Here is a 26,671-nt window from a genome sequence, read left to right as displayed (position 1 = left end):
AACACCACTGGCTTAAAGAGGAGCTAGAGAAAGCCTGGAAAGTGAAGGCAACATTAGCCCATATAAAGGTGGCTCTAAAAGATCCAAAAATCAGACATCGTTCTCCAGACGAGTGCCTTTCTAGGAGCAGCTGAGATACTGAATAAATGACCTTCCAGCTTCTGGTAGAGGACTCGATCTCAAACAGGATGAACAACCACACACCCCACCTTTAGTGAGGGGGTTGGGTGAGGGAAGAGTTTTATATAGAGATATAAAGTGTATTGAAAAAAAAAACAGTTAATTTAAAATCACAGCTTCTAGCCAATTGAATACAAGGTAGTTGTGGGTTAGACGTTTTCCAAATCTTGAAAGAGTGTATACCTCATGATGTTTGATTGCTCAAAAACAACATTTTGTCACCACAGGGACACAAAACCATAGTATATTCTGGTGATTTAAATAAATGCTGCTTGTCTGCAAGGGATAGCAGCCAGGATTACATCATGTCTGAATGGACATGGACACGTGAGTTGCATGGAAATCCATTTACAACCTTTTGATTGATGACGTTTACAAACGATCAAACGCCAGCAGATACATAACATCCTTGTCAGAAGTAATTACGACTCATGGCATTTTCTAAATGATCATCGACAGTCATAACTTCGTGGATCTCCTCTGTTGGGTTGCACGAGGTCATGAGGAAAACGTGCTCGAAGATGTTTCTGTGCGAGATAAAAACTGACAGGTCGTTCCTAATAAGTTGAGAACCGTCAGTGAGAAAATGGGTGACAAGAAATTAGGATGATAAGGATCGTTCCAGATCCACACTCCCTGGAGGAGTGACACAAAACTACGACAGTAGAGAATTAAAAAAAAGTCTATGGGAGGCTCATTTGCTGTCACGTTGAAAAGGCACATTTGTAAATGTTGGTTAATGATAGTATTGGTGTCGTTTCAAGGCTGCAAAGTTAAACTTTTGCAAGATTAGTCTGAGTGGAGTAGATGCTTCACTCCCAGTTCATCTTGCTCAAAAATTCATCAAACCTTTTCAACTGTCTGTCTGGTGCCGTCAGAAATGTAGGATCGATTTTCTTTAATTTTTTGTCAAGTGAATTTCTGGATGAGAAGTCAAGTCTCGTTGTCAAGTTCATCAATATCACAAAATGTCATACTTTAGTTATGCTGTGAGCAGAACACTTGTAATACGTACAATACACATACATCATTTTGAACAGGGCCGCCACTAGGAGGCAGCAGCTTTAACTAAACCTCTTTTAAAAAAGAACGTTAAAAATGTTGGTTGATTTAATTTTGTAATTTGAACAACTGATAAGGAGGACAAAGGGTTTTTTTTCTATCCATAGTGGTCACAAATTATTAGCTGATTATTAGTACATCTACAACTTTATACACACCACAAATTTTTGTGAAGATCCACTTTTGATTGGACTAAAATCTGTGAAAAAGAGAACCAATGTGTCCGTTTCTTTGTTATAAGGTCAATTGTGTCGTCACTCTAAAACATGCAATTGGATCAGCCCAAATGAGAGCCATTTAAGACAGTTGATTTGATGTTTTGAAGATCTCTGGATTAAACATAATGAAATGTTCTGAATGCATTGACCTGAAAAAGTTATATTTAGTGCTCTTCATCGTAGTAAACTCAGTTAACGGCAAAATACGTACTTGTTTAATTGTGTTGTTTAAATATTGGCTCATGAAACCTCAACATTCATTAAACATAAAAAATGATTCTCAAAAATCTTATAAATATGTAGAAGTAATATTTTCTAATAGGTAGATTATTTTTAAAGTCGCTCACACACGGAAAAGGTTCAATAGAACTCTCTAGTGATTCCCTTTTCATTGCCCTTCACTATTTAACTAAATCTGGTCAACCAGCCTGGAGAGTAAACAAGTGCACATGCAGAATTGACAAGGGCAAAACAGAGACTACTTTATATGAAGCTCAAAATCTTGAATTCAGAATTTAATTCATGACAACTTAAAATGCTGTTTGTGCCGCAAGTGTTTGTTACGACTATTTTCTGTTGACAGAGTGCCAGTTCCTCTCTGTTTTTCACTGTTGTTCGGCACCAATGGTTTGATTAAATGGGACAGGTTTTTGACTCGGAGAACAAAGGTCACAGATTAGTCACAAAAAAAAACATTTGAGGGATTAAAAGAGATGGAATGAGGACTGCAGGAGGGGCGGTGCAAGCCTCCCTTGATAATAGCACCAGATCCTCAAATCAAACCTCAAGAGTGAACCTTGGCATGTTCTGACCCACATGCTGCCACCGCAGCTGCCTCCTCCTCCTCCGACAAACCGGTTCTCAAAACTCTAACTTTTGTGTGGCTCCGGCAGTCTCAGCGAAAGCGGTTGACATGCACTTGTTGGTGCTTGTTTTGGTTCCTGTCCGACCAGTATCAGGCAGGAGCCTTGACTCTCATCAGTTAGAGGAGCAACAAGCAAACTCAACTCATCCAGATTGATTAAAAAAAAAATATAAAAATACACATTTCCCCAAATTATATTAAGAAGGGCCTTTATTAAAATAATAGGGTAGAAGAACAACCAGAAATCTGAGGAGAATATGCATAAAAACACTGATTCATATAAGACAATATAGGAACACATATTTCAAATTAAACACATTCAAGGGATTAAAGGGTGAAATTATAAGTTTTAAAAGTCCAAGTCTGTTTGAGAAAAAAAAGGATACACCAAAAGTAAAAAGAGAATCAACTAATTTTATTAATGTATTTATTATAAAATCCTAGAAAGCACTGTCAATTGACAAATGAAAGCAGCATTTGCTCACAATGAAATCTACTTTTGTTTTGTTTTGTTGATGGCAATGAATTCCATGAGGCTGCAGGTGGCAATAGCATACCGGACAACACACAGAAAGAGTGACCAAGGAAGGGGGGCTTGTGCTGCAGCTCCTTCTAAACCACAGAGAGTGACAAATCTTCAAAAGGTCTGTGGGTCCAAATGGGATTTTTTTTTAAAAGCAGTGAAACATCCGATCCTGGTCCCTTTTTCCACTCTTCCTGAAAATTATAATTAAATCTTTCATTATTTGGTCATTTGGTTATTTATATATAAACTCATTTAATCAGATTACGCTCTTGTTTTAAGGCAATAATTGGTTTAAATGTGAATCTTACACTATATTTATATGTAATTTTCATTTGCATTTAGTTTTTAAAAACGACCACTAAATGAATCGCATACGTTGAATATATATCGCTGTGTTAATTTAGTTTCACTTCCTTAATCACCAATGTTTAATCTTTTATCCCGGGCAACACCCAGGCTTATTGATGTTTCACCACCCATGTGACCCACTATTCAAGAAATCTTTTTAAACTAAGTCACCTGTCCCAGTTTCTTTCTTCTTATGCTGTGAAAACTTTCCAGTCATTACAGTTCAGATGATGAGTAAACTCTTTTCGATGGGTTTTCCAGGCAACACGTCACTTTGTTAGCTGCTAAAAATAGACTTGTAGGCACTGAGACTAAATTTACCGCCTCATTGGCTCTTATAGTCGTGGAGTTTTGGGGGCGTTTGAAGGTGACTCAGCACACACTGGATCACTGTGTGGGTGTGGAGAGGCGGGTCTGTCCAGTCCAGCTGTAATTACACAGCACTTTGTTTACATTCTCACAAAGTAGAGCAAAAGCTTTGAGTCCCACCAGCCACTTCCTGGTCCAGCTCAGCGACACTGATGTGCCCCCTGATACCAGCGTTATCTCGGGAAGTGCAAAGTACAGAAAATAAATCCTGGGAAGAAATTTCCATTACAGAGCTCATGCCTGAGGCGTCGCTGAGTTTCTTGTGATTCACTTGTTCACTCGTCACTTTCAACACAGAAACTGTAACTGTTTTATTTTGGAGGGAAATGTACCTTTATACAAAATAAATCCATCAAACAGTGTACATTATTTTTGTGATTAGATTTTAGTTAATTTGTTTTCTAATGAAATAACTAAAGGTAATCAGATGTGTTTCTATTTGTTCAGGCTTTTCCTTGATTTTCTGAAACTCCTGTTGTGTTATCAGTTTTATCTTGATCTTTAAAGTATATACTTTATTGAATATTGTTTTGATTGTTTAAGCACTTTGTGACCCTGGTCTGGAAAAGCGCTATACAAATAAAAATTACTTACTTACTTACTTACTTATATATGCTAAAAATGTAAATATTACTTTAAACTACATTGAAAACAACATTTTAAGTATCACTCATATGTTATATGAATTAAAATAGGAGTCATTTTGCAAGAAAATTCTCCTAGTTCCAGAAATATTGTTGTTGAAGCGTCTAGTTCTATTTATACGTATAGATTCCAGATCTTGCAGTCACATTCTTATTTGTGTAAATTAGATTTGAAAAACTTCTTTTTTTTATATCTATATTAATATTCAATGCTATTAATTAAAATGAAGTAACTATGACGTCAACTATATATTACCAAGAGTAAAATAAAAGTCTAGTGTGAAACCCCGGCGATACAATGGCGTGTTTGTAGAGTCACCTGCGTGACGTCACACACAGTGCACAGGCGGAAACACACTCGCACTCTTCACACACACACACACACACACACACACTTGGTCCAGTCAGAGCGAACTGAGCTTCACACACGATCCGACCCTGAAAAGCGGGACCCGAACACGGAACTCGATCGCTCCGCGGAAGAGGTGAGTGAGAGTTGTTGAGGTGAACCTCGAGATGTTGCTGGAGTTGGAAGAAGATTCTCGTTGGAACCGTGAGACCCAGTTGTGGAACTCCTGGTTCGGTGTGTTGTGTTCGTGACGCGGAATGTGGCCGTTCGGTCGCCGGTTGCGTAAGAAGAGAGATGGATGTTTTATACAAACTCTTTAAAATGTTCTGGTCTGAAACGACTCCACGTCATATCGATCCACGACCTATAGTGGTTCTACATAGAGATCAGAAGTGAACTGAAAGTCAAGATTTGACTCCTGATCGAGCGGACAGTAGGGGCCACATGCGGTCCTTGACAGCACAGTGATCGTATGGAAAGGGTTAACTTAAATATCTGCCGTTTTAGTTATTAGTGTTTAACTTATATATATTATTTGTGGAACTGTTTTACCTCGATATGTGCTGCTTAAATATATAACCTTGACATTTATATTTGGAATACAAAATGAAACTAAAAAAATACATATTTCTTTATTTATGTGTCATGTCAAGCATTTAAATCAGTATTACGTCATTCAACTATTGCTTTATTTTCAATATAACGACTTCCTCTTGTTTATTTAACTTGTCTTTTGGTGTTAATGGAACTTAACATGTTGTTGTCACTGATTTTATACAGTTATGTGTAAAAGGTGCAACTTTTTGGCTTTTTTTAATTTTAAAATCGGTGAAGTTAATCTCTGATGTAGAGAGACTTGCATCTGTGGGCCCCTCAAACTAACTTTAACAATCTGGAACGACTGATACGATTCATTGTAGTTCAGTCTTTTAAAAGTATTGGATTTATCTCAAATTTAATTATGTTTTTATTTTATTTTTTTCATTTTCTTCACCTTTCTTGTGTCACGTGTAATTATATCTTTTTTACTTTAAAAACTTTTTTAATTCTTCTTTTGAAATGATGGTGTTTTATATGTAATCCTGTTTTTAATAATCTGTAGCTGAAATTTATGAAAATGTGTTGTTTTTTTTTAAATTAAATCTGTTAAATCAAGTTTTATTTCTTAAGTTTCATTATCAGTGAATGTTCAGGTTTAAAATCCTTGCCCTATACAGTGGTCAGTACCTGAATAACTTCTTGGGTGGGGACGTTCGTTGATTGTTGATACTCCTGACACCTGTCAATGGACAAGTATAATTGGAACCTGTCTCTTGGATGTAACCCAGTGTTCTCTCCTTCTTCTTCTGATGTAACCTCTTGTTAAAAAGAAAACCGCCTCATACCCTGACGAGTTAAGATAAAGATATTTGAGTTGATGTCTTAGTGACGATCACATGTTACTATATCTGTCTCTCAACGGTGAGAACTCAAACCTATATCTCAGGTTTTGCATTGTTTCCATCATCAGAACAATTTAAGTGATGAACATTGGGATTTTTAAAACTGCTGTCAAACCAGTTCCGGTGGCTCCACTGAGGTTGTGAAGTTTGTGTGAATCCTGCTTCTTTGTTCCTGTTGAACCTTGAATTTCCTTGTAGTTGTCGACTCAATTACGTTGTCATCTTTTGGTTCCACTTGTTTATAACCTTTTTTCTTCTTTGACTGGCAGATGTTGTCATGGGTGGGAATGTGAACACCTATTTTGAAACGTATTACAAGAGCCGACCTGAGTCACTAAGTCTGATGCATTGTGAGTTCTGGTCAGTCGTGTGTGTGGAGGTAACACAATCATCCTGTAGTCCCTGCTGTGTCAATATTGGTCTGTGGCTTCATGAGCTCTGCAGGAGGACACAATGCAGACATCTGCTCGGTGAGCTGCGGTGAGTCGCCCGCTGAGGCACAGTCAGTTGTTCAGATGCTGGTGTCGAGTTAAATTTCTAATTCACCTTCAGTAAACACACTTGTTTGACGCAGTGAGACGACGGAAAACCAGTCGCACAGCCCGGTCCTAACACAGGCATTAACCCTTTTCTGACAAGGAACTCCTTGAAGGTGTTCCCTGTCAAAGTAGGCGCCAAACACAGACCAGATTCACCTGCACACATATCGATAGCTACCTTCACTTCACATTTTGACAAATCACAAATAAGTGCTATTTCAAAAATGGTTAAAGTTTGAGTTAATTGAGAGGGAGTGAGATGCAGGGAGTCGTAGACTGTTCATTGATTTAGAAAGTAAGTCGGATGAAGAATGGATCGAAATAATCAATGGTGTGCCTTAATGGAATTTTTTTTCGTACTTCCCTAACAAATAGACAAATTTCACAATATTTGGAAGAAAATGGGCAAATGTAATGAGTAAAAATAAACATGCACAACTTGAATAGATAGATAGATAGATAGATAGATAGATAGATAGATAGATAGATAGATAGATAGATAGATAGATAGATAGATAGATAGATAGATAGATGGATGGATACTTTATTATTGAATTAAATTACAAAGAAACACAGCAAGATAAAATACAAAATACAATCTTGTGCAAATGTAAAAAATAGAATGGTCAAAATATGAAAGTGAGATGAAAAAAAATAAATAAACAAAGTTTACAGTAAAAATATAAAGGATAATGATGATTTATTGACTCAACTATTAGAATATTAGGATTATCCCGTATACTTTATTGGACCCTAGTTTGGTGAAATACAATGTATTATGAGGTTGTTATGGCTTTGATTCTCACTCTATGTAATTGCATGTTATTATATAATAAATCTTCCACTGCTATTTTGGTATAATTTTGTTAATAAGATGTCATTATCAATTAAGGAAATTAAGCACTTGTGTTCTATTATAAAATAATGGAGATGAAGAAAAATAAAATGGGAAAGTGAGTCAGAGAGTGATTAAATGTTTGCCATTAAGCTAAAATAAATCCAAACCTCCTGTATTTGACTATATTAAAATAGTTAAAGCAGATTTATTTTATTCATGTGCATGCTTCTCCTTCAGCGCCACATCGTGATCACTTCAAGAACACCTGCTGTAGCTCTTGCTCACTGGGACACACGGATGCAAACGTCTGGTACAAATTTGCAAGATCAGCATTGTGATGAAAGTTTGGCCCGCAGTGTCCTCAACTTCCTGCCTCTGTGACACACACACACACACAACTGTAGACTTGAGGCTCTGTCTTCTCAGATTCATTCGTCTCCCAAGTGAAGTCGCTGCGAATTGTTAGCACGGCAGAAATCGACACCGCGCTTAATGCACACACACACCCCCACACACACACACACACACACACACACACACACACACACACACACACACACAGTGTCAGGATTAATTCCAGGCTGGTATAGCAGGTTTGACTTGCAGCCAAAGAACGCGCTGATACTCGGGCAAGAGTCAGATTAAAGTCAAAGCACTTACCTCAAAGTCTGTTACTTCTTTCTGCTTTGCTGTCAAATCAGCACCAGATGACCAATATCGTAATCTTTTCTTTTGTCACAGTGCTGTCATCCGCATCTTGAACACGTGAAAGTATTTATTGTGTCCCGGTGGAAGATGTTCAGCTCGACAAATGTGATGTGAGGCTTTGTTTTGTAGTGCTCACTACACTACACCAAGGATTCAATTCCCAGAGATTTTGTGCAAGTAAGATAGGAATGTAAATTCGCCTACTTCTGATAAGACGAGACATAAGAATCCTGTATTCAAAATCATTTGAAAAAACGTCCTTATTCACGCCATGAACACACAATGTTTTAACTCGACTCTCGGTTTTATTGATTGTAGCTACACACAAAAACGCACTGTAAAATGAACTGGTTCTGACAATTAATCTTGTTGTTGAATTGGTATTTTTCATAATTCTATCTAGTCAAAACATTTCATTTTTTTTAATGCAATGTGATGTTTGAAGTCTAGTGGCCAAGATCAACTCTTGTTAACTTGTATTCAGTCCCTTGCTTGCAGAAAACCGTAAACTTCAGTTTACTCTGGATGATTGACCCCAAACGCCTCCTTCCAGCTCAGACCCCCCTTTTCTCTATGAAATTAAAAAGTAAAAAGCATTTGCCAGTTTTGTTTTCTATTTCTTCACATGTGATTATAACTTTAAGTCCCTACAAATTCTTTTTTAATTGTTAAGTGGCGATATTAGATTTATCAAACAGGAAGTTTTGCTATTCTATGCCAATGAGTCAGAGATAGAATTCCGCTTATCTCTCCTCCTAGGTCAATGGTTAGATTCCATGGTGGCTCCTGTGGCTGTCACCACCTCGGTTTTAGCTACATGTGCTGTATTCGACAAACATCCTCGTCTCCAGACTCGTAGTCTGAAGTCCGACTGTCTCACATCACTGAACCCATCTGTCTCTCACATCACTGAAATCTACATGATGACCAAGTGGCTATTCTTGTGTAATTTAGCTCAATGACCACAAGCTCCCGGACCTGTCAGACCTGTTACAACTTCCAGTAAATGCCCTTGACTGCATTCCAGAGCTGTGACTCGCCCGTGTAACATTGTCACAATAATGAGAAGTCTCCTTGCTGTTTTGTTTGCTGCGTTGAAAGATTGTGTGATGTCACGATGACAAAGTTTCCAAATTCCATGGCAAGAAAGCTTTTTTCTTTAATTGGAAAAGGCAATTAATCAAAGTATTTTGGGAGTAAAATTGCTTTTAAAATTGTGTAAAATATCCATTTTTAATTGTTTGGAAAAAGAATGGCTTTTTTAATGATTTTTAAAATTGAGAAAATCAAAAGGGACCATTAACTAATTGTGAAAAAAGCACAATGAAAAAAAATATGGTAAATTAAAGATGTTCTACAGCTTAACAGCCTGTACCTTAAGTACATAGACGTTAGATATCTGGGATAGTGAAGTTAATGTGTTATAAGTTAATATTTGGTATTCTGGAAAATTCGGTTGAGATGTCTCTTATAGATTAAACAAAAAAGTATTTTATGAAGTAATGTGAATGCAATAAAATCCAAAATGTGATCGAAAAAAAGGAAATATACAGGTTGACCACACAAATAAAGTAAATGAAAAAGTTTCACCGTGAATAAAGATGAGAAATAACAGATGAATGTTGATTTGTTGATTGTAGAAAAATCATTACTCCTAAAAAATAAGGAAATTACTTTTTCAAACTTCAATTTTTAAAACTGTCATAGTCATGTCCGTATTTTTTTTAATTTGGATACGCTCTTCAGTTCCTGATGCCACCTATAAGACAAAGATATTTTAAAGTCATAAATGTTTCTTCCATCAATTCAAGACAATAACGGCCCCCCTTCGATGTCTGCTTGACAAAGATCCAGTGACAGTTTTTTGTCTTACCTCCTGTATTCAGGTTCACTCTGTCCAAGCACACCCCTTTAAAACGAGTCTCAGTCTCAGTTTTTCCAGTTTGCAGGCACAACCCTCTCCTTGTCTGTGATCCAATGTATACATGTGTGCAAATGCCAAGTGTGTTCTGTGTCCTGTGCGTGACAGAGTGTGTGTACTTTAAACTGGCAACGTATATGTTTTAAAAGCTCTCTTAGTTCGTCTCGACTCACTACTTTAGGATCCTCGGTAGCAGGTCTCAATCTATAGGTCTCTACTGAACAGAAGCAGAACTTCAAACTTTCAGGAAATTTGTCTTTTCCTGGAAGACTCCATACAGTTAACACTGTAGTTATCTTTTTTCCTGGTATCCATGTGTTAATGTACATTAAAGGATGAATTGCTTCCTTGTTATGCGTTTGGACTTTAATAACATGGCGACCACTGACATGAAGCTGTAAATCCGAAATGGATTTTGCTGAATCTAATTTACTAGTCAATAGACGATGTAGACATCGGTAGACATCAATTTGAGATAACTTTGAGGATTTCAAGATTGTTTTCAAATAGTGCCTATGTTTAATTTTAAGTCTCAAGATGTGTATTGTATGGTTAAGCCTGACTTAAGCCTAGCCTAAAAATACTCAAATCTATTCTTGACTTTGTTTTGTTAGTTTAATCTGAGTTGAGAACATGAGGCTGATGAAGTATTTTAGGGCTGGGTATTTAAATTTTGTTCTTTTGTGGCACCGACCTAAATGCTTTTGTAATACCGAGTATCAAAACTGCTTTGTCTTTGTGTAAGTTTTGGTACCAACACATGATCAAAACTAAAAATGTTGGGATTTCTCTGAAGAATAATGCATAAGTGAAAAAGGCAGTGAACGTGAGATTCATTTGTCACTTGTTAGCGAATATTCTTTTGAACTGCAAATTATTTTTCATTTATTTTTTCTGCAAGAAACTGAAAAAAATCTCTTATGATTTGTTCTATGTGTAATGGTTTATTCTTTTGTTAGAAAGGATCTTACAAAATTGTTTTCCAAAAATCAGTCAGGATTTGTGGCTTGTATTAAAGAGATAGACAGTTGAACCTATCCAGGAGCTGTATTTCAGCCCGAGGAGGATGGCTTGCTCTTTAGATGTTTTAAAAGCTTTATTTAGATAAGTTGTAAAATGTTTTTACATTGAAATAACCTACTTTGTATGGAGTGCCAGCAGCTCAGGTGTAAGCCAACATGAAAATAAAAAGAGGAAAAAAATACATGAAACTATCAATGTAATGCTACAGACCAAAGAACAATAAATGGTGTCTGACTAATGTGACCTCCTGAGATGTTTGGTGCCTTTCTTGGAATCGGTTGTTCAATTATTTAGGAGGAACTACTGAACAGCTTTGTTGTGTATCATACATCCGATCCGTAGGAAGTCTAAGCTACACTCAACAATTCAGCGTTTTGTAGGCTGATGTAGGAAAAGTGTCACTCTGCGACGGTCCTGACCCGACTTAATCTTGGTTTTTGGGATTTCAGGAAATTCTGTGTTTTGTCACGTCAGGAAGTTAATGCAGAATGGGGGAAGGGAAGGTTTACGTAACACAGCGGTGTAACTTTGGTTCATGTCACAATACGCCCACTTTAACGTCCATATCACAGGCCGTTCAACCATATTTAAAAGATTATGAACCTTTAAACAATAAAGATGGGGTAAACGTCTCCTCCCAGAAGCAGAAATGGAACAGCTTGGTACCTCAACAACCTTCTCCTGAAATAAGGTCTAAGTCGGTTCATTAATGTAACAGGAAGTGAAATAGTTGGTACTTCCGTTTCTGGTTTCGTCTTCTGAGTTGTTTGTTAGAGATTTAAGCAAGAAGATGGACAAACCAGTCGAGTGGTTTTGTTGTTCAAAGCCACATTGCATTGTAACTGTGAGCTCATGCTACATGTCCTGGAATCACGTTGTGGTTTTCCCCCGCCTGTTTGAATGCAACAGAACCAGTCCCGGCACTTGCTTCTGAGAACAAATAGACTCATTTGAAGTGACAAATGAGACAATAAAGGACCCTATACCTCCTTTACCAAGTCACGTCAGCTCAACTGAAGTCCCCAGAGTAGACCAGTTAACACAGAGAAATGTTAGACTCATTCCTTAAATAGTTTCCTAGCAACGTCTCTTGAATTTGTTTGATGAGACCGCTGACATGACATTGTATGTCAACACCCTGCTAGCATGTGCAACTCATCCAGGACAGATTTGTTGTGGTCAAATCCTTGATTGTGTGTGGGAGCATCCCAGCGTGCAGACACATGTGTCCTGTGGTTTAAAAACACGCATTCCTGGAGCTTAGCTGTGAAGTACATATGTTATCTTAATGCTACACTTCTGCTGCTCATTTACCAGCGGCTTAGAAGAAAACATGGTCGGATTATCGTGGCAGAAACTACGATCAGAAAAGTGATTTTTCACTTCTCCACATGTACATAGCAGTCCATCAGAGTGCCATAATATCAAAGTGGTTCTTCAAATCTCTGGCATGCCTGCTGCTATTAAGCTACGATTATGTGTATTATACCGGAGATCAAGTTAAGTAACTTAAGTCTGACGTTTCTCCCTAATGCTCATGTGCTCTCTCTGTCTGACGTCTCTGCGTCTATGATATGATGGAGGTTGTTTTTTTATGTTCATGCTGTTACCTTGGGAAACCTTCACGTGTATAGCTGCATCTCTGGTTTGTAAATGTTAGCTTTAGCTGCTGAGTGGAAGCGAAATGCAAAGTGACATTATGTAACCGTGAAGTGTAAACAGGCATGCCAGGAAAATCTATGAAGGAGTCTGTTTTCCTTTACCATGAATGTTATGTTTAACCCAGTTTCTTTGTAAGCAACATTATTTAAAAGAGTTGAAAAGAGACAAGATGATTACATTTTATGGGTGTTCTGTATTTACCATCTTGATTTAAGATGCTTTTGAAGGTCTTGATTTAAAAAAAGAAGAAAAAAAACACTAAAACCATCCTTAATCAAGATGGACCACCAAAATGTAATTCATATGAATAAAAGAAAAGTTATAAATCTAAAAAATTACCTATAAGAACTTTCCTGGGTACATTCCTGACACATTTTGTATGTTTGTTTTTATTATTTTAAACTCAATACGGTATTTAAAGTATTGCAACTAAGGTATCTTGATTTCAACTCAAATCCCAGGAATTGAACACGCTTACTTTAAGTCAAAATCACCCTCTCTACCATAAAAGATGGAGACTTTATGATTTAACTTTTAGTAAATATTTTCTTACTTTTTTACAAGTTTTTCTTAATAACATCTGAAAAAGGTAAATGACTCAAAGAGATCATTGAAAAACCCCATTGTCTGAGATTTCTTTTTATATGTTTGCACATTTTATCCACAATGCTATATATACATCAAAATGTTCCTATTAAAAAAATAAGGCACAAAATTATTCTTCTCTTTACCGATATTGGATCAGAAAACTGACAATGTCACACAAGATCAAAGGGTTCAACATAATTCAATATACATGTTCAAAATAATTTTACTATCTATAAGAATTATGTACCTTGAGATTCATGTGCAGATTCATTATCTCAAAAAAATGGAGAGAAGTTTTGTAACTGGGATTCCCCAAGTCTACTTCCACCTCTTAAACTACTACTGTAATAGTTCCCAAACTTCCTTATTGAGTCTACTTCGACTTCTCTGGTATTTTTTTTTTCATCTTCCTTCTTGTTTTCACTGAAGTTCTTGTGTAATCTCGAGATGAGCGTCTGTCTGGTTTCTCTATGTTAACGATCTGATCTCCTCTTTGTTCCAGGCTTCGCTGAGTGGTCACCATGGCGCCCTTCCTTCGCATCTCCTTCACTGCTTATGACGTGGGCACCCTGGGCGAAATGAAAGAGCCTCCAATCTGTGCCATCAAGATGAAGGAGTCTGTCAGCACAGGTATGTAGATTTCTATCTGTTGCTAAAACTCTCACATCGTACCCACTTTATTGCTATTCTTCAAACACTTGGAAGAGGCTCAGATAGGACTGCTGGTGAATTCTGCTGTGTCAGAAACATCATTACTAGATTCCCTTTCCTCCTGAGGCCCAGACGTCCCTCTTCCTGGAAACACCCTCCAGCTCTAAAGAAAAACACCAGGGTGCATGGAAAAATACACTGGTGTCATCTCTCCTAAAAGGTTTCCAAACATTTAACAAGGAAGTTGGATTGGGCAAAGACACCCGTTATGACAAAAATACAAGGCCATTTAAATCATTTCAAATTTGGTCAATTATTTAATGGGTCAAGACGTGGTGGTTTAACTTTTCATATCTGACGCATTTTCCTTTTGCCAAATGCACAATTATGGCCTTCCTTTAATCATTAAAGCCTTGTGCAATGCTGTACTTGAGCAACAATGTTTATTATTGAAAAGGCTATTAAAATAAGGGTTACTTAATGAAAGGTTTGTCCTTGTAATTGTGGTACAAGACCGACTTGACTCAATTGAGAATATCTGAGAATCAGAATCAACTAGAGTCAAAAGATTCAATAAATTCAAAGAAATGTTCTACCAGGGAGGAGGTCTCGCTTTTTTTATTGACTAATAAAATATAATTTTACTTGTAGCCTCTTCAAGATGCCAGTGAAACCACCACTAAAACGGTATAGCTAACAGACAAGCTACACTTAAGCAACAACTCAGGATAGAGTTAAAACAAAGCCAATATTTTACCCCAAAAAAGTTTTCCTAACTAAAAATCCGTAACTGTGATCCATCAAAATTTGTTTTGATCGTGGATTTTGATCGTGAATTTTGTTTACGTCGTGGACAATCTAAGTCTGTCAATCATAATCTTTTTTTCCTCCTGCAGAGCGAGGGAAGACTCTAGTCCAGAGGAAGCCGACCATGTATCCAGCATGGAAGTCCTCCTTTGACGCCCACATCTATGAAGGAAGAGTCCTGGAGGTGCTGCTGATGCAGAACACAGAGGAGCCGCTGGCCAAAGCCACGATTGGTGTTTCAGTCCTGGCGGAGCGTTGCAAGAAGTCAAAGATCAGCGGGCGAGATGAGTTCTGGGTGGACCTGCTGCCTACTGGGAGAGTCCAAATGACAGTGCAGTTTTTCTTGGAGGATAGTGACGCAGGTAATTCTAAGACTGAAACTTTCTTGTGTAGATTTAATAAAAAGTGTCGTCCCTGGACTGTCAAGGTGTTTTTAGACGGGTTAAATAGGCATTACCAGTCATTCTTGGTTGCCAATTTTTTAAATACAACAATGATGTAACAAATTAGAAATCATTGTTTTTAGCAGTTTACTATTGATTATATCTATCTATCTATATTGTCTTTTATTTAGCATAATAGAAATTGAAATAGAATTGGGGAATTGTTGCTTTATTTAATGTTTGTTCTTAATCTCTGATATGTCAGCTTTCACTTATATCAGTAATGCTGAGGTAGGGACAAGATGCATATATTTAGGATATTTTTGTTGTGTAAATGAATGATCTTTCATGGTCATTTAAGTATTGTTAAACTTCATTATTAATAAGTGCATTCAATTCTGGTTATTTTTGAGAGCGTTCTAATGAAAAAGTGTATATGCGATGGATGTCTTTAAAGCATCATAAAAAAGAAAAAAGAAAAAAGGTAGTTCCCTGACCGGGAATCGAACCCGGGCCGCGGCGGTGAGAGCGCCGAATCCTAACCACTAGACCACCAGGGAGCTGCGAACGAGGTGATAGTTTAAAGAAATTTGTTGCTCTCTGGTGGCCGCTTGTGGAACTTGACTGATAGTTGAACTATAGCGTTCTAGAAGAAATAAGGGACGAAGCAAAGAACGAAAAAAATTACATAATCAAGTGACGGAAACAAAATGGAAAAAACTAGATGGATCAAAATGATGATTTTTTTTTTGCTACGACGTTTAAAAAGGAAACTACTTAATCCTATATACTTTTTTAAATTGACAAACTATCTACAAGAATGAGAATTTGAAATGAAACCACTTGCGACCCTAGAAAACTAATTTCCTGTTCATGTTTGATGGTCAAGGAATAATGTGTAAATGAAATAAATGAAGAAAAGTAAAATAAAATCCTTGAAAAAAAGGTCTTGTAACACTTTATATTTGATTATAATGAACCTCTGCTCAGGGATTGTTTCTGCACAACCATCGCTGCTGTCAATGATTACGTCTTCACCTGCAGAAAAAGAACAGATTAAGTGTGACATGTGACTTCAGGTGTGCCACCTGGTTGAAGGACTCATGACCCTCTGTTAATGTAAAACCACCTTCAGTCTGCAGGGAAATATAAAAACAATGTGGAGAGTATTCCGTCATCCTCACAACATCTCTCTCCGCGGCTGCAGAAGCAGCTGCTATTGTCTTGAAGCGGGTGTGAACGGCTGCTGCCGCTTCACAGCTCCTGGCAGAGCGTCCCCGGGCTGCGGCCAAAAACAAACATCTGCTGGTAGAAAGTGAAATGTTCAACAATGTTGCTCTAAAAAGTGTGGCTTGGTTTTCCCTGCCAGCTCGCTGTGTTTGCCTCTCTCATACCTCCTTCTTAACTCACTCCTCGACCTTTGACCTCACAGCTAAAAGTGAGTCTCCCCCACTGCAGGGCCACAATTAACAAAAGCTGACTCACAATAAGTAACAGTGTTATAAAAATCTGAAACACACCTACTCGTTTTGTGACTCATCTTGTTTAGGAATGCACAAGATTTAAATATGTATAGTCTGGTTTTTAAAAAGTCGTTTAACTGCATCCAAAAGTTTTTATGGGGTTCTGAAAAGCTGTGAGGTCCCTATGAGGTCATGGCTGAGTGCGGCGAGTCAAGTCTGTTGCTTGTGGGAAGGATTTGGTGAGCTCTGCTGTCAAGTAAAAATCCAAATTTATGGGAAAATAAATCCTTGAATAGCTATGAAATACAACTGCGTAAACAATTCAGATACAAGTGCAAAAAAGTAGTTCCCTGACCGGGAATCGAACCCGGGCCGCGGCGGTGAGAGCGCCGAATCCTAACCACTAGACCACCAGGGAGCTGAAAAAGGTCTAACCTGGTCAAAATCACGTCATGGTGGTAAAGAACAAAAGTATTATTGATTGATGATTTCAAAGATGAAGACAGCTGCATGTCACCTCGACAGTATTTTTGCATCAATAGATATTTTTGATCTTCATTAACGGTGACTTTGCTGATCTTTGTTCCAGCGGCGGCGGGCAAGACGTCGGTGCGAATGAATGCGGAGGACGGACTCACGACCCTCAACAGGAGACGAGGAGCGTTCAAACAACCGAAGGTTCACGTCATCAGGAATCACGAGTTCATGGCAACGTTCTTCGGTCAGCCCACGTTCTGCTCCGTGTGCAGAGAATTCCTCTGGTGAGCGTTAAACAATGACTTAATACAAATTAAATCCGTGTTTAAAATGGTATGTTATATTAATGTTATGTTTAGCAAATACTAGATTTTTGGAAATGGAAGAACTAACTATCCCCTGGTGTAAAACGATAACATTTTGGTTATTTATTATGTTCTACTTTTGATCCTTGGACACATAACTCTTGCATTTAACAGAGACTTATTTATCCTGTAGGTAAAAATATGAAGTGAGTTTTAGATTTTTATCCCCTTGCATGACTTAGTCTGACCCTCCCGTTCTGTGGTTACTAGTACATAAATTCTTGTAGTTTCTATTTGTTTATTTGCCTTGCGTCTGATCCTGGTTGTTAATTTGAATTTATCGGGCCATAATTGTTGCTCTAAAGCGTCTCGATGAGGAGCTAAATTCGCAGGTGAGTCGTATTTCAAGATGATGGTCCTCAATCTTTTGTTGCACGTGTGACTCCAGTCTGTTATAACCATAGTGTCAAAACCATTACCGTAGAGTTCTATAAAAGTAGTTCCCTGACCGGGAATCGAACCCGGGCCGCGGCGGTGAGAGCGCCGAATCCTAACCACTAGACCAGCAGGGAGTTGTGTGCAGCTGGTACTAGCAAACAGCTGGTATCGTACTTTCTGAGGAGAACGTTGAGAACATGTATCAAAGTCATCTGGTCCGCAAAGTGATTAGTGGCCCTTCTTATATATCCAAAATAAATCGACCCAAAATAATGTTCGTGTTGATATGGTGACCGAAGACCGTGAAGATTCTAGTGTTGGAAGTAAAATAAGGGATAGAGATTGTAGATGTCAACAATACGAGTTAAACTGAATTATTGTTTGGTAAATGAGCACAAAATAACAAATACAGTTAATGAAGATGCAATTACCAACGACTTGGACCCCTTATGTATGATTGAGTTTGACTCCCGAGGAATAGAGAATGAAAATGAAAAGTCAAAACGACAGATGATTCTTATTGAATAGTCTTCTGCAGCTGTTCACTTTGTTGTTCCTTGACTAAAAACATAAATCGGTATTTTTTTCCTTTTTTGTTGTTTTGTTTTACATTTTGTTTTGAAACCAATGCTTTCATCAAATGTTGTCCCTGACTTTGTGGCTCCAGTTAACTTCTGCTATGATAAAAAAAAAAAAAAAATTACTTTTGGATTTTGTGGAACGTGAAAGACATTTTATGAGTAAATAGTGTTTTGTCATGAGTTTCATACTATTGGACAAAAGGGCGTTCTCTGACATGGAATCATACCTTACCGACAGCATGAGAGCGCTGAATACTAACCACGAGACCACCAGGAAGGTTACTGACCTGATTCAGGGATTCAAGCAGACTCTAACAAACGGAAGAAAGAAGTTTCCAGAAGTTTGATTGCCAACCTATGACCGTAAAAGTCAATGTTTTTATTTCCGTGACTTATAATTTACTGGTCTGGCATGTAAAAGTGTTTCTCAAGAGTTTAGAATGTATCAATGGCATCTGGTCCGCCATGTTATTTGATGTGGTCACTCTGATGGCTGCCTTAAAATCAACCCAAAATAATGTTTTTGTTGATCATTTTAATTTACTGGTCTGGCATGTAAAAGTATTTCTCAACGTGAAATAATGGGGTGATTATTGTAGCAAAGGTTCGAGAGGAACTTTTCTGATCCATGTAAGTTTGCAGGCGAGATGTCACTTCTCACCATCTGTTTGTGCATATGTGGCTCCAGTTACACTCCTTTAAATTACACCATCGATTATTTTAGTTTGTTGCTCGTAATTTTATCCATCATAAGAAATGTTTTTTTAATTGTCATTTGACAAAAGGTAGTTCCCTGACCGGGAATCGAACCCGGGCCGCGGCGGTGAGAGCGCCGAATCCTAACCACTAGACCACCAGGGAGACGGGATGAGGTGGATTCCCTCTTTTACGCAAACTCGCCATAGCTTGTCTATACTGTGGAGTAAATATGTTACATTGCTTTAACCACTTCTTCTCTGGTGGTTAAATAAAGGATTTGTGACATCATATGTAACCCTTGTTGAAATGTTCTCTACCTCTTCTCTCCTGTAGGGGGCTGAATAAGCAAGGATACAAGTGCAGACGTAAGTGAGCGAAGCATCTTCTCTCAGTAATTTTGAATCCATTAAACATACTCAAATAAATTGTGTTTTTTGTTACACCCAGAATGCAATGCTGCCATTCACAAGAAATGCATCGATATCATCATCGCCAAGTGTACAGGAACAGCCGCCAACAGTCGCGACACCATGGTGAGCTCGAAGTACTCATCCCATCCAAGAAACCTGTTCTTTTCGTTTAATCCGGGTTAAACTATTTAAAGACTTTTACACTATGCAAGTCTCAAAAAACCTGAGGAAAGATTTTTTGGCTCAGACTTAAATCTCTTTTAGTATAATATTATTTGCTGTTTTTGACCTTTATTTTGTTTATTTTCACAAATTAGATTAATTCACCTAAACTTAATTATCATAGACAATATGCATACATTGTTAAATAATACATGAATCTAAAATTTGAAAAAAATCATACTTCTGCCGAGCTAGCATATAGCTTTAATATGTCCTTAACTTAACTCTACAGTTAAGAATAAATACTATTGATATTTATAATCTATTATGTGTCACTGGCTAGTAAAGTTAATTGAAATGAAAATTATGCAAATAAATGATGTTAAATTGTTATGGAACTTGTCTGCTCGAGACCTTGGCTCCTGCAAGGGTTTGAGTGATGTAACTAAGGTAAAGAGTTTCTTTGCAGTATTCAGAAAAGGTAGATACATCTAGGGTGATATTTAAAGCTACAAGTTATAGAATTATATTGACAATGACCATCAGAATAAAGTTTATTGCTAGTTTTTAAAAACACATCAAGGATTTATTTTTAGTAGTGACGGCAGTACAGAATAAAAACAATGAAATAAATAAAATCATGCAACATGTAATACAAAGTTCTCAGTTCCAGTTTCAATTCATTAACCAACCTCTCTCGTTTTCAGTTCCAGAAAGAGCGCTTCAAGATCGACATGCCGCACCGCTTCAAGTGCCACAACTACAGGAGTCCCACCTTCTGCGACCACTGCGGCAGTCTGCTGTGGGGTCTCTACAAGCAGGGGCTGAAGTGTGAAGGTGAGTCCCCCCCCCCCTCCTCCGAGGGTCCTCAGGCCCTGATCGCTAACCTGTCTGATCGCATGTCTTCAAGACTGTGGCATGAACGTGCACAGAAACTGTCAATGCAAAGTGGCCAACCTCTGCGGCATCAACCAGAAGCTGCTGGCAGAAGCTCTTTCTCAAGTCAGCCAGGTACGACGACCTCTGACCCCCTCGTTGTCTCATCAAACACTAACACCAGCCTACCCTTCCCTTTAGAAGGCAAAGAAGCCCGACAACTCCAACGCAGCCGATATTGGAATCTATCAGGATTCCCAGAGTGTGAAGGGGGACACCGATAGTGAGATCTCAGTTGTGTGTCCATAGTTAGCAAGGACAGTGGATCACGACAATGTACTTTTATTTTCACTCAGCTGACAACGGTGAGGTTCCCGGTCCTGTGCCAGATACTCCTTCTCCTGCCACTCCCAAAACAAAACTTACTCTGAACCACCTGGTCTTCCACAAAGTGCTGGGGAAAGGAAGTTTCGGAAAAGTAGGAAAAACTTTTTTTTTTACTTTAGCGCCCTCCTGTGCCTAACTATACAATAATGTTGAGAGATAATATTTTTCTTGACTTACATATTTGTGACATGACAGTTTACATTAAAAAATGTTAATTAAAAAAAAGGCCTATACAATATTACTATTGTATGTGCTTTATAGTAAACGAACTTAAGGTTATACCAGATAAAATAATTGAATAAACCAAACAAATTAAACAAAAAGACAAACCTGAGGAAATTTTTAATTTGTTAATAAACACTAGAATTAATAATATAAATTTATGATTTAATTACTTCAATATGGAAGCAATATCCTTTACTACAATTAAAATGAAAAAACATAATTTGTTTTAAGAAAAAGTCTACAATCAATGTGTACTTTATAGAAAATGTAGAAGCATAAAGAAACGGAAACATACAACATTTATATAATTCAGTATTATTATTATTAATGGATAATGTCCATGTCCCCTGTAGCATCATTGTATATAAAAACTAAATAAAAAAAATTATGTAAAATGAATTAAATAATTATATAACAATGACTAAATTGGCTTTTGTCTCCCAGGTCATTTTGGCTGAGCTCAAGGGTCAGGGTAAGTTCTATGCTGTGAAGGTCCTGAAGAAGGATGTGGTCCTAATGGACGACGACGTCGAGTGCACCATGGTGGAGAAGCGAGTCCTGGCCCTTGCCTGGGAGAACCCCTTCCTGACTCACCTGTACTCCACCTTCCAGTCCAAAGTAATGGATCCCAGAGGATGTTTTTACGACCTCTGATGACACTGACACAGAATCATGTGGTCTCTGCAGGAGCATCTCTTCTTTGTGATGGAGTATCTGAACGGAGGCGACTTGATGTTCCACATCCAGGATGGAGGTCGCTTCAACCTCAACAGAGCTGTGTGAGTAAAGATATTTCATGTTTTAACCGCAACAAACTATGACTCACGTTTTGATTTATCCCTCTGAAGCTTCTATGGTGCTGAAATTGTTGTGGGTCTTCAGTTCCTGCACTCCAAAGGAATCATCTACAGGTAGCTTCCACTATTTGTCTCCACCTTGTGGTGGCAGTATGGTATAGCTCAGGTTGATAATCGCTCGCAAGTGTTAGCTCAAAGGTTTTTCTCTTGACGATGCTGATAATCTGCACAGAGATCTGAAACTGGACAACGTGATGCTGGACAAGGACGGACACATAAAGATCGCTGACTTCGGCATGTGTAAAGAGAACGTGTTCGGAGCGGCCAGGGCGACCACCTTCTGTGGGACCCCGGACTACATCGCCCCAGAGGTACCAGATAGTCCAAGTTTATAGTCAAAACACAAATCTACTGCTTGCTTCTAACACACTTAAGTTTACGCTCTGAGGACTATGTTCATGTAAAGTAAGTAAACAAGCTGTGCTTAAAGCTAGCATTATTTGGGGTATTCAAAAATTAACATTATCATTTTTTTCTACTTTACCACAGGATAGTCACTACCCTTTTTTCGTCTGTTGTTGCACCATATCCTAATTTCAGGTTTTAGCGCTCGTAAAATTACATTTCCGTACTAGCATAACTTTAAGGTGTTTAAGAGAAGACGTAGCTGACTGCAAAGTACCGTATTTTCCGGACTATAACTCGCTCCGGACAATAAGTCGCACCAGCCATAAAATGCATAATAAAGAAGGAAAAAACATATATAAGTCGCACTGGAGTATAAGTCGCATTTTTGGGGGAAATTTATTTGATAAAGTCTAACACCAAGAACAGACATGTCATCTTGAAAGGCAATTTAAAATAAAAATAGAATAGAGGCAACAACAGGCTGAATAATTGTACGGTATTCTTACGTTACATGACACAACTGAGAACGTGCCTGATATGTTAACGTAACATATTAAGAGTTATTCAGATAACTATAGCATAAATAACATGCTAAGAAGTTTACCAAACCATCCGTGTAACTCCAAATAACTAAAATCTAATGAAATCTTAATCCTCGGTGTCACTTTTAAACAACTAACAAAAAGATCTTCCTCTTCTACGTCGAAATTATCAACAGAGGCCTAGAGCGCCCTCTTGCAGTTTAGTGTGAAAATAACATGTGAAATGATATACCGGTAATAATGTGTTAATAATTTCACACATAAATCGCTCCAGAGTATTAGTCGCACCCCCGGCCAAGCTATGAAAAATACTGCGACTTATAGTCCGGAAAATACGGTAGTGACTTCAGCCAAAAGCGGGAGAAGCCTGAAAAGACAGTTCTGCAGCCAGACCCCCTCAATTAGACCCTTTTTACTGCCATCTACTCAAATCTCAACGCTCGTTCTCAGATCCTACTCGGGCAGAAGTACACCTTCTCAGTGGACTGGTGGTCTTTCGGGGTGCTGATCTTCGAGATGTTGATCGGTCAGTCGCCGTTCCAAGGCGACGACGAGGACGAGCTGTTCGAGTCCATCAGGTCGGACACGCCCCACTATCCTCGCTGGATCACCAAAGAGTCCAAGAATCTGCTGGAACAGGTCAGTGAGAATGGAACCGTCGCCTCGAGACAATGGAGTAACAGTTGTGTTCTTCCAGCTGTTCGAGCGAGACCCCACTCGCAGGTTGGGCGTCATAGGGAACATCCGTGAACATGCATTCTTCAAGACTATCAACTGGACCGCTCTGAAGAAAAGAGAGGTGGACCCGCCTTTTAAACCCAAAGTGGTAAGAGCCCTCATCTGCTTGATTTTCTGGAACTCCTGTTGTGGTATCAGTTTTATCTTGCCCTTTAAAGTATATACTTTATTTAATATTGTTTTGATTGTTTAAGCGCTTTGTGACCCTGGTCTGGAAAAGCTCTATACAAATAAAAATGACTTACTTACTTACTTACTATAGCACTTAGCTTCCCCTAGTGGTCACGAGTGGCATTTTTATAACGGTATATTCTTAGTCCCAGTTGATGTGTGGTTAACGACTTTAAATAATGGATTTCAAAGTCTTTTAACCTCATTATCAGACGTGGACAAGGTGGCCGTCATGTGGCCCCTATGAGGTCAATGATCATGTAGAAATCAACTATTACTAAATATCTCTATATATGATTACAGGGTTTTTGTTTAAGGACAATAATGATAATGTATTGACCCTTAAAAAGATTTTAGCGAGCTTAATTGAGTTTTTTACTTTATGTAATACTTTTCGATCCTTCGTTTTTCATATTGATGGCTCCTCACAACAGCCTCTGAATAAAATGTGGCCCCTGATTAAATCAAATCCTATGAGGGCACTAACTCCTGTCTGAATGCTGCCCCTTACAGAAATCGCCCGGAGACTACAGCAATTTCGACAGAGAGTTCCTGAGCGAGAAGCCGCGACTCTCCCACGCCGACAAGAACCTCATCGACTCCATGGACCAGACGGCATTCGCTGGCTTCTCCTTCATCAACCCCAAACTGGAACATTTGATAGCCAAGTGAAGTCAGCAGCTGCTGCTTCTTCCTCATTTTAGGGGGGTGGGGGGTTCCTCTTCTACAGTAACACTCACGCACACACACTCCAGAATACGAAGGGAGATTGTTTCTTTGTTCTAATCACACCGGGATCATGGACTGTACTGTAACCTCAAATCTAGAGCCTGAATGATTCTCTCCTATCTACGATTGACTCTTGGAGCAGGAGTGTGTGGGTGTTTCAGGTGACGGCGACCGCATGCGGTTTCAAATCGTATTTGTTACCAAGTTCATGTAGGCGACGCCACCAGACGCTTGAAGGCTGTAGGGTGACTCAGCGCTGAGCTGAAGACAACTTGAATGATAAATGTATCTGGACCACACTTGTGTGAACAAGGTGTTATTTTCTACCCACCCACCTCAGATCATGAATAAATCGCTCCTCAGTCTGTTTTTTTTTGTTTTTGTTGTGAGTCCATGATTCTTTCATTATATTTGACAGATGTTTCCACACCTGAGTAGTAATCTGTCACCAGCTGGTGTGGCTTGTGGCCCCCGCTCAACTGAACAGCAGTAAGTTATTCCTACAGTAAAGAAAACTGATGACAAAAACTTGTTTCTAATTAACTGTAATTCAAATTATTGTATTTTTTCTTTCTCTATAATAATTTAAACAAATTCAGAACCCTTATTTCCTTCTCCTTTTTTTTTAAACAAAATTAATTTTAATATTTCTGAAGAATATAATTTTGGACATATCACACTTTTTCTTTTTTTTTCAAAAAAATATATAATGTTATATATATATATATATATATATATATATATATAATTTTCTAGTTTACAGCGTGTTTTCATTCACTATTGTTTTATTTTAAGTGCAAATGAAATTTTAGTAATCATATATTGTCTTTATATCTGAAATCATTCTTAACTTACCTGTGAAATATTTACACATTTATTTATTTTTAAATATATTTAAAAATTGTATTTGGGGTTTCCCCTTTTTAAAGCCAAATAATTAATAACTTATTGGAGGTTTTATTTTTCGGTTATTTTTCCGTATAGTATTATTGTATAATTAATACATATATATATATATATATATATATACATTTTTTTTCTCTTTTTAAAAAAGCCGTAGGTTTTGGTATGTCCATGTGCGTGTTTGTGTTTGTGTGTGCATCAGATTTCGGTGCATTTTTAACGGGTTTTTTTTATGTTTTATGTCGGGAGCTTTGATTAGTTTCATCTCATTTAATACGTCTTTTTCTTAAATAATTACATTGATATGAATATAAAGATTTGTCGTACAATCTTAATCTTCATCATTTATTACTTTTATCACGAGAGGGGGGTAAATCTTAACCCCAAAATCCCACCCCCCGCGCCTCCGAGTTGGTCGGCATCTACTGCCGCCCCGTGGTCAGGTGTTGAACTACAACACTACAGTGGGGGAGACATTCCTGCAGTGCAGCTGGTTTGTGAGTCCCCCTTGAGCCCCCCGCCCCAAATGCCTCTCATCTGCGGCCCGACAACTAAACGAAAGATTTCTACAACTCGATAAATCGTCAAGAAAAAACAGTTGTCATTGAAATGCTTCAGGAAAATAACGCGGATTGTCTTTAGCTAAATTAGAACTCAAGAGTCAGATTTAGTGCGACCTTAGACGCACTAAAATGACATTAATAAATAACAAGGCCCGCTGCGTAAATCATTGACCACAGATCCATTTTTTTGGTAATTTTCGAATGTTTTCTTTTGTTATCGCGCGTTCCTCTGTGGTTATTCTAAAACCGACAGAACCACGGAGGCGGGGGTGCGGACTTTCCGCGAAAAGAAAGCCTCTAAAAATCAATAAAAAATATGTATAATGTTGTGTTTCGTTGAAGAAGTCTCGATTTTGACGGGGTTTTTTTGTCTGTCGAGTCTTTTTTTTTTCCTGCAGCTCTCCTCCTCCTCTTCTGCTGCTGCGCAACCAGCACTCTTTTAAATTTAGATTTATTCCCCAGAATCGCCGCTTATTCACTCTTTCTTATTCATTTTTACGATACATTATAAGCGAGTATAACTACCGTAATAATAAAACAACAACTCAATATGGCAAGTCTATATTAAATATATAATTTTATGATGTAAATGATCAAACTGGTGATTTTTACTTGGAAAGACTGCGGGTTCAATATGTTGGTTTATTCGGGGTTTAGCGGAAGGGATTGATAAG

The 26,671-nt window shown here is 38.0% G+C and overlaps 2 protein-coding genes and 4 non-coding genes across 6 annotated transcripts in view; 1 reads left to right on the top strand and 5 right to left on the bottom strand.

Annotated features, from left to right (window-relative positions):
- zbtb40 (zinc finger and BTB domain containing 40) overlaps nt 1-26,671 on the bottom strand; it is a 390,649-nt gene that overhangs the window by 240,086 nt on the left and 123,892 nt on the right. The gene's annotated exons all lie outside the window — the stretch shown is intronic.
- Nucleotides 4,581-24,900, top strand: prkcdb (protein kinase C, delta b). The gene is made up of 17 exons (XM_087800118.1): nt 4,581-4,697; nt 13,785-13,912; nt 14,830-15,102; nt 17,176-17,347; nt 19,420-19,451; nt 19,534-19,619; nt 20,366-20,495; nt 20,569-20,669; nt 20,736-20,817; nt 20,891-21,012; nt 21,591-21,764; nt 21,834-21,925; nt 21,995-22,057; nt 22,176-22,314; nt 23,344-23,532; nt 23,591-23,719; nt 24,316-24,900. The coding sequence occupies exons 2-17, from the start codon at nt 13,804-13,806 to the stop codon at nt 24,472-24,474; spliced, it is 2,052 nt and encodes a 683-aa protein (XP_087656244.1). The 5' UTR covers nt 4,581-4,697; nt 13,785-13,803; the 3' UTR covers nt 24,475-24,900.
- trnae-cuc (transfer RNA glutamic acid (anticodon CUC)) lies at nt 15,612-15,683 on the bottom strand. Its single transcript has one exon. It is a non-coding gene; the product is annotated as a tRNA-Glu (tRNA).
- Nucleotides 16,933-17,004, bottom strand: trnae-cuc (transfer RNA glutamic acid (anticodon CUC)). The gene has a single exon. It is a non-coding gene; the product is annotated as a tRNA-Glu (tRNA).
- Nucleotides 17,869-17,940, bottom strand: trnae-cuc (transfer RNA glutamic acid (anticodon CUC)). Its single transcript has one exon. It is a non-coding gene; the product is annotated as a tRNA-Glu (tRNA).
- trnae-cuc (transfer RNA glutamic acid (anticodon CUC)) lies at nt 19,177-19,248 on the bottom strand. The gene has a single exon. It is a non-coding gene; the product is annotated as a tRNA-Glu (tRNA).

This window comes from Callionymus lyra, chromosome 10 (assembly GCF_982586985.1).
Source record: "Callionymus lyra chromosome 10, fCalLyr1.hap1.1, whole genome shotgun sequence".
NCBI lineage: Eukaryota > Metazoa > Chordata > Actinopteri > Syngnathiformes > Callionymidae > Callionymus > Callionymus lyra.
Note: the sequence above shows the minus strand (reverse complement) of the source record. Positions and strands in the feature narration are given on the sequence as shown.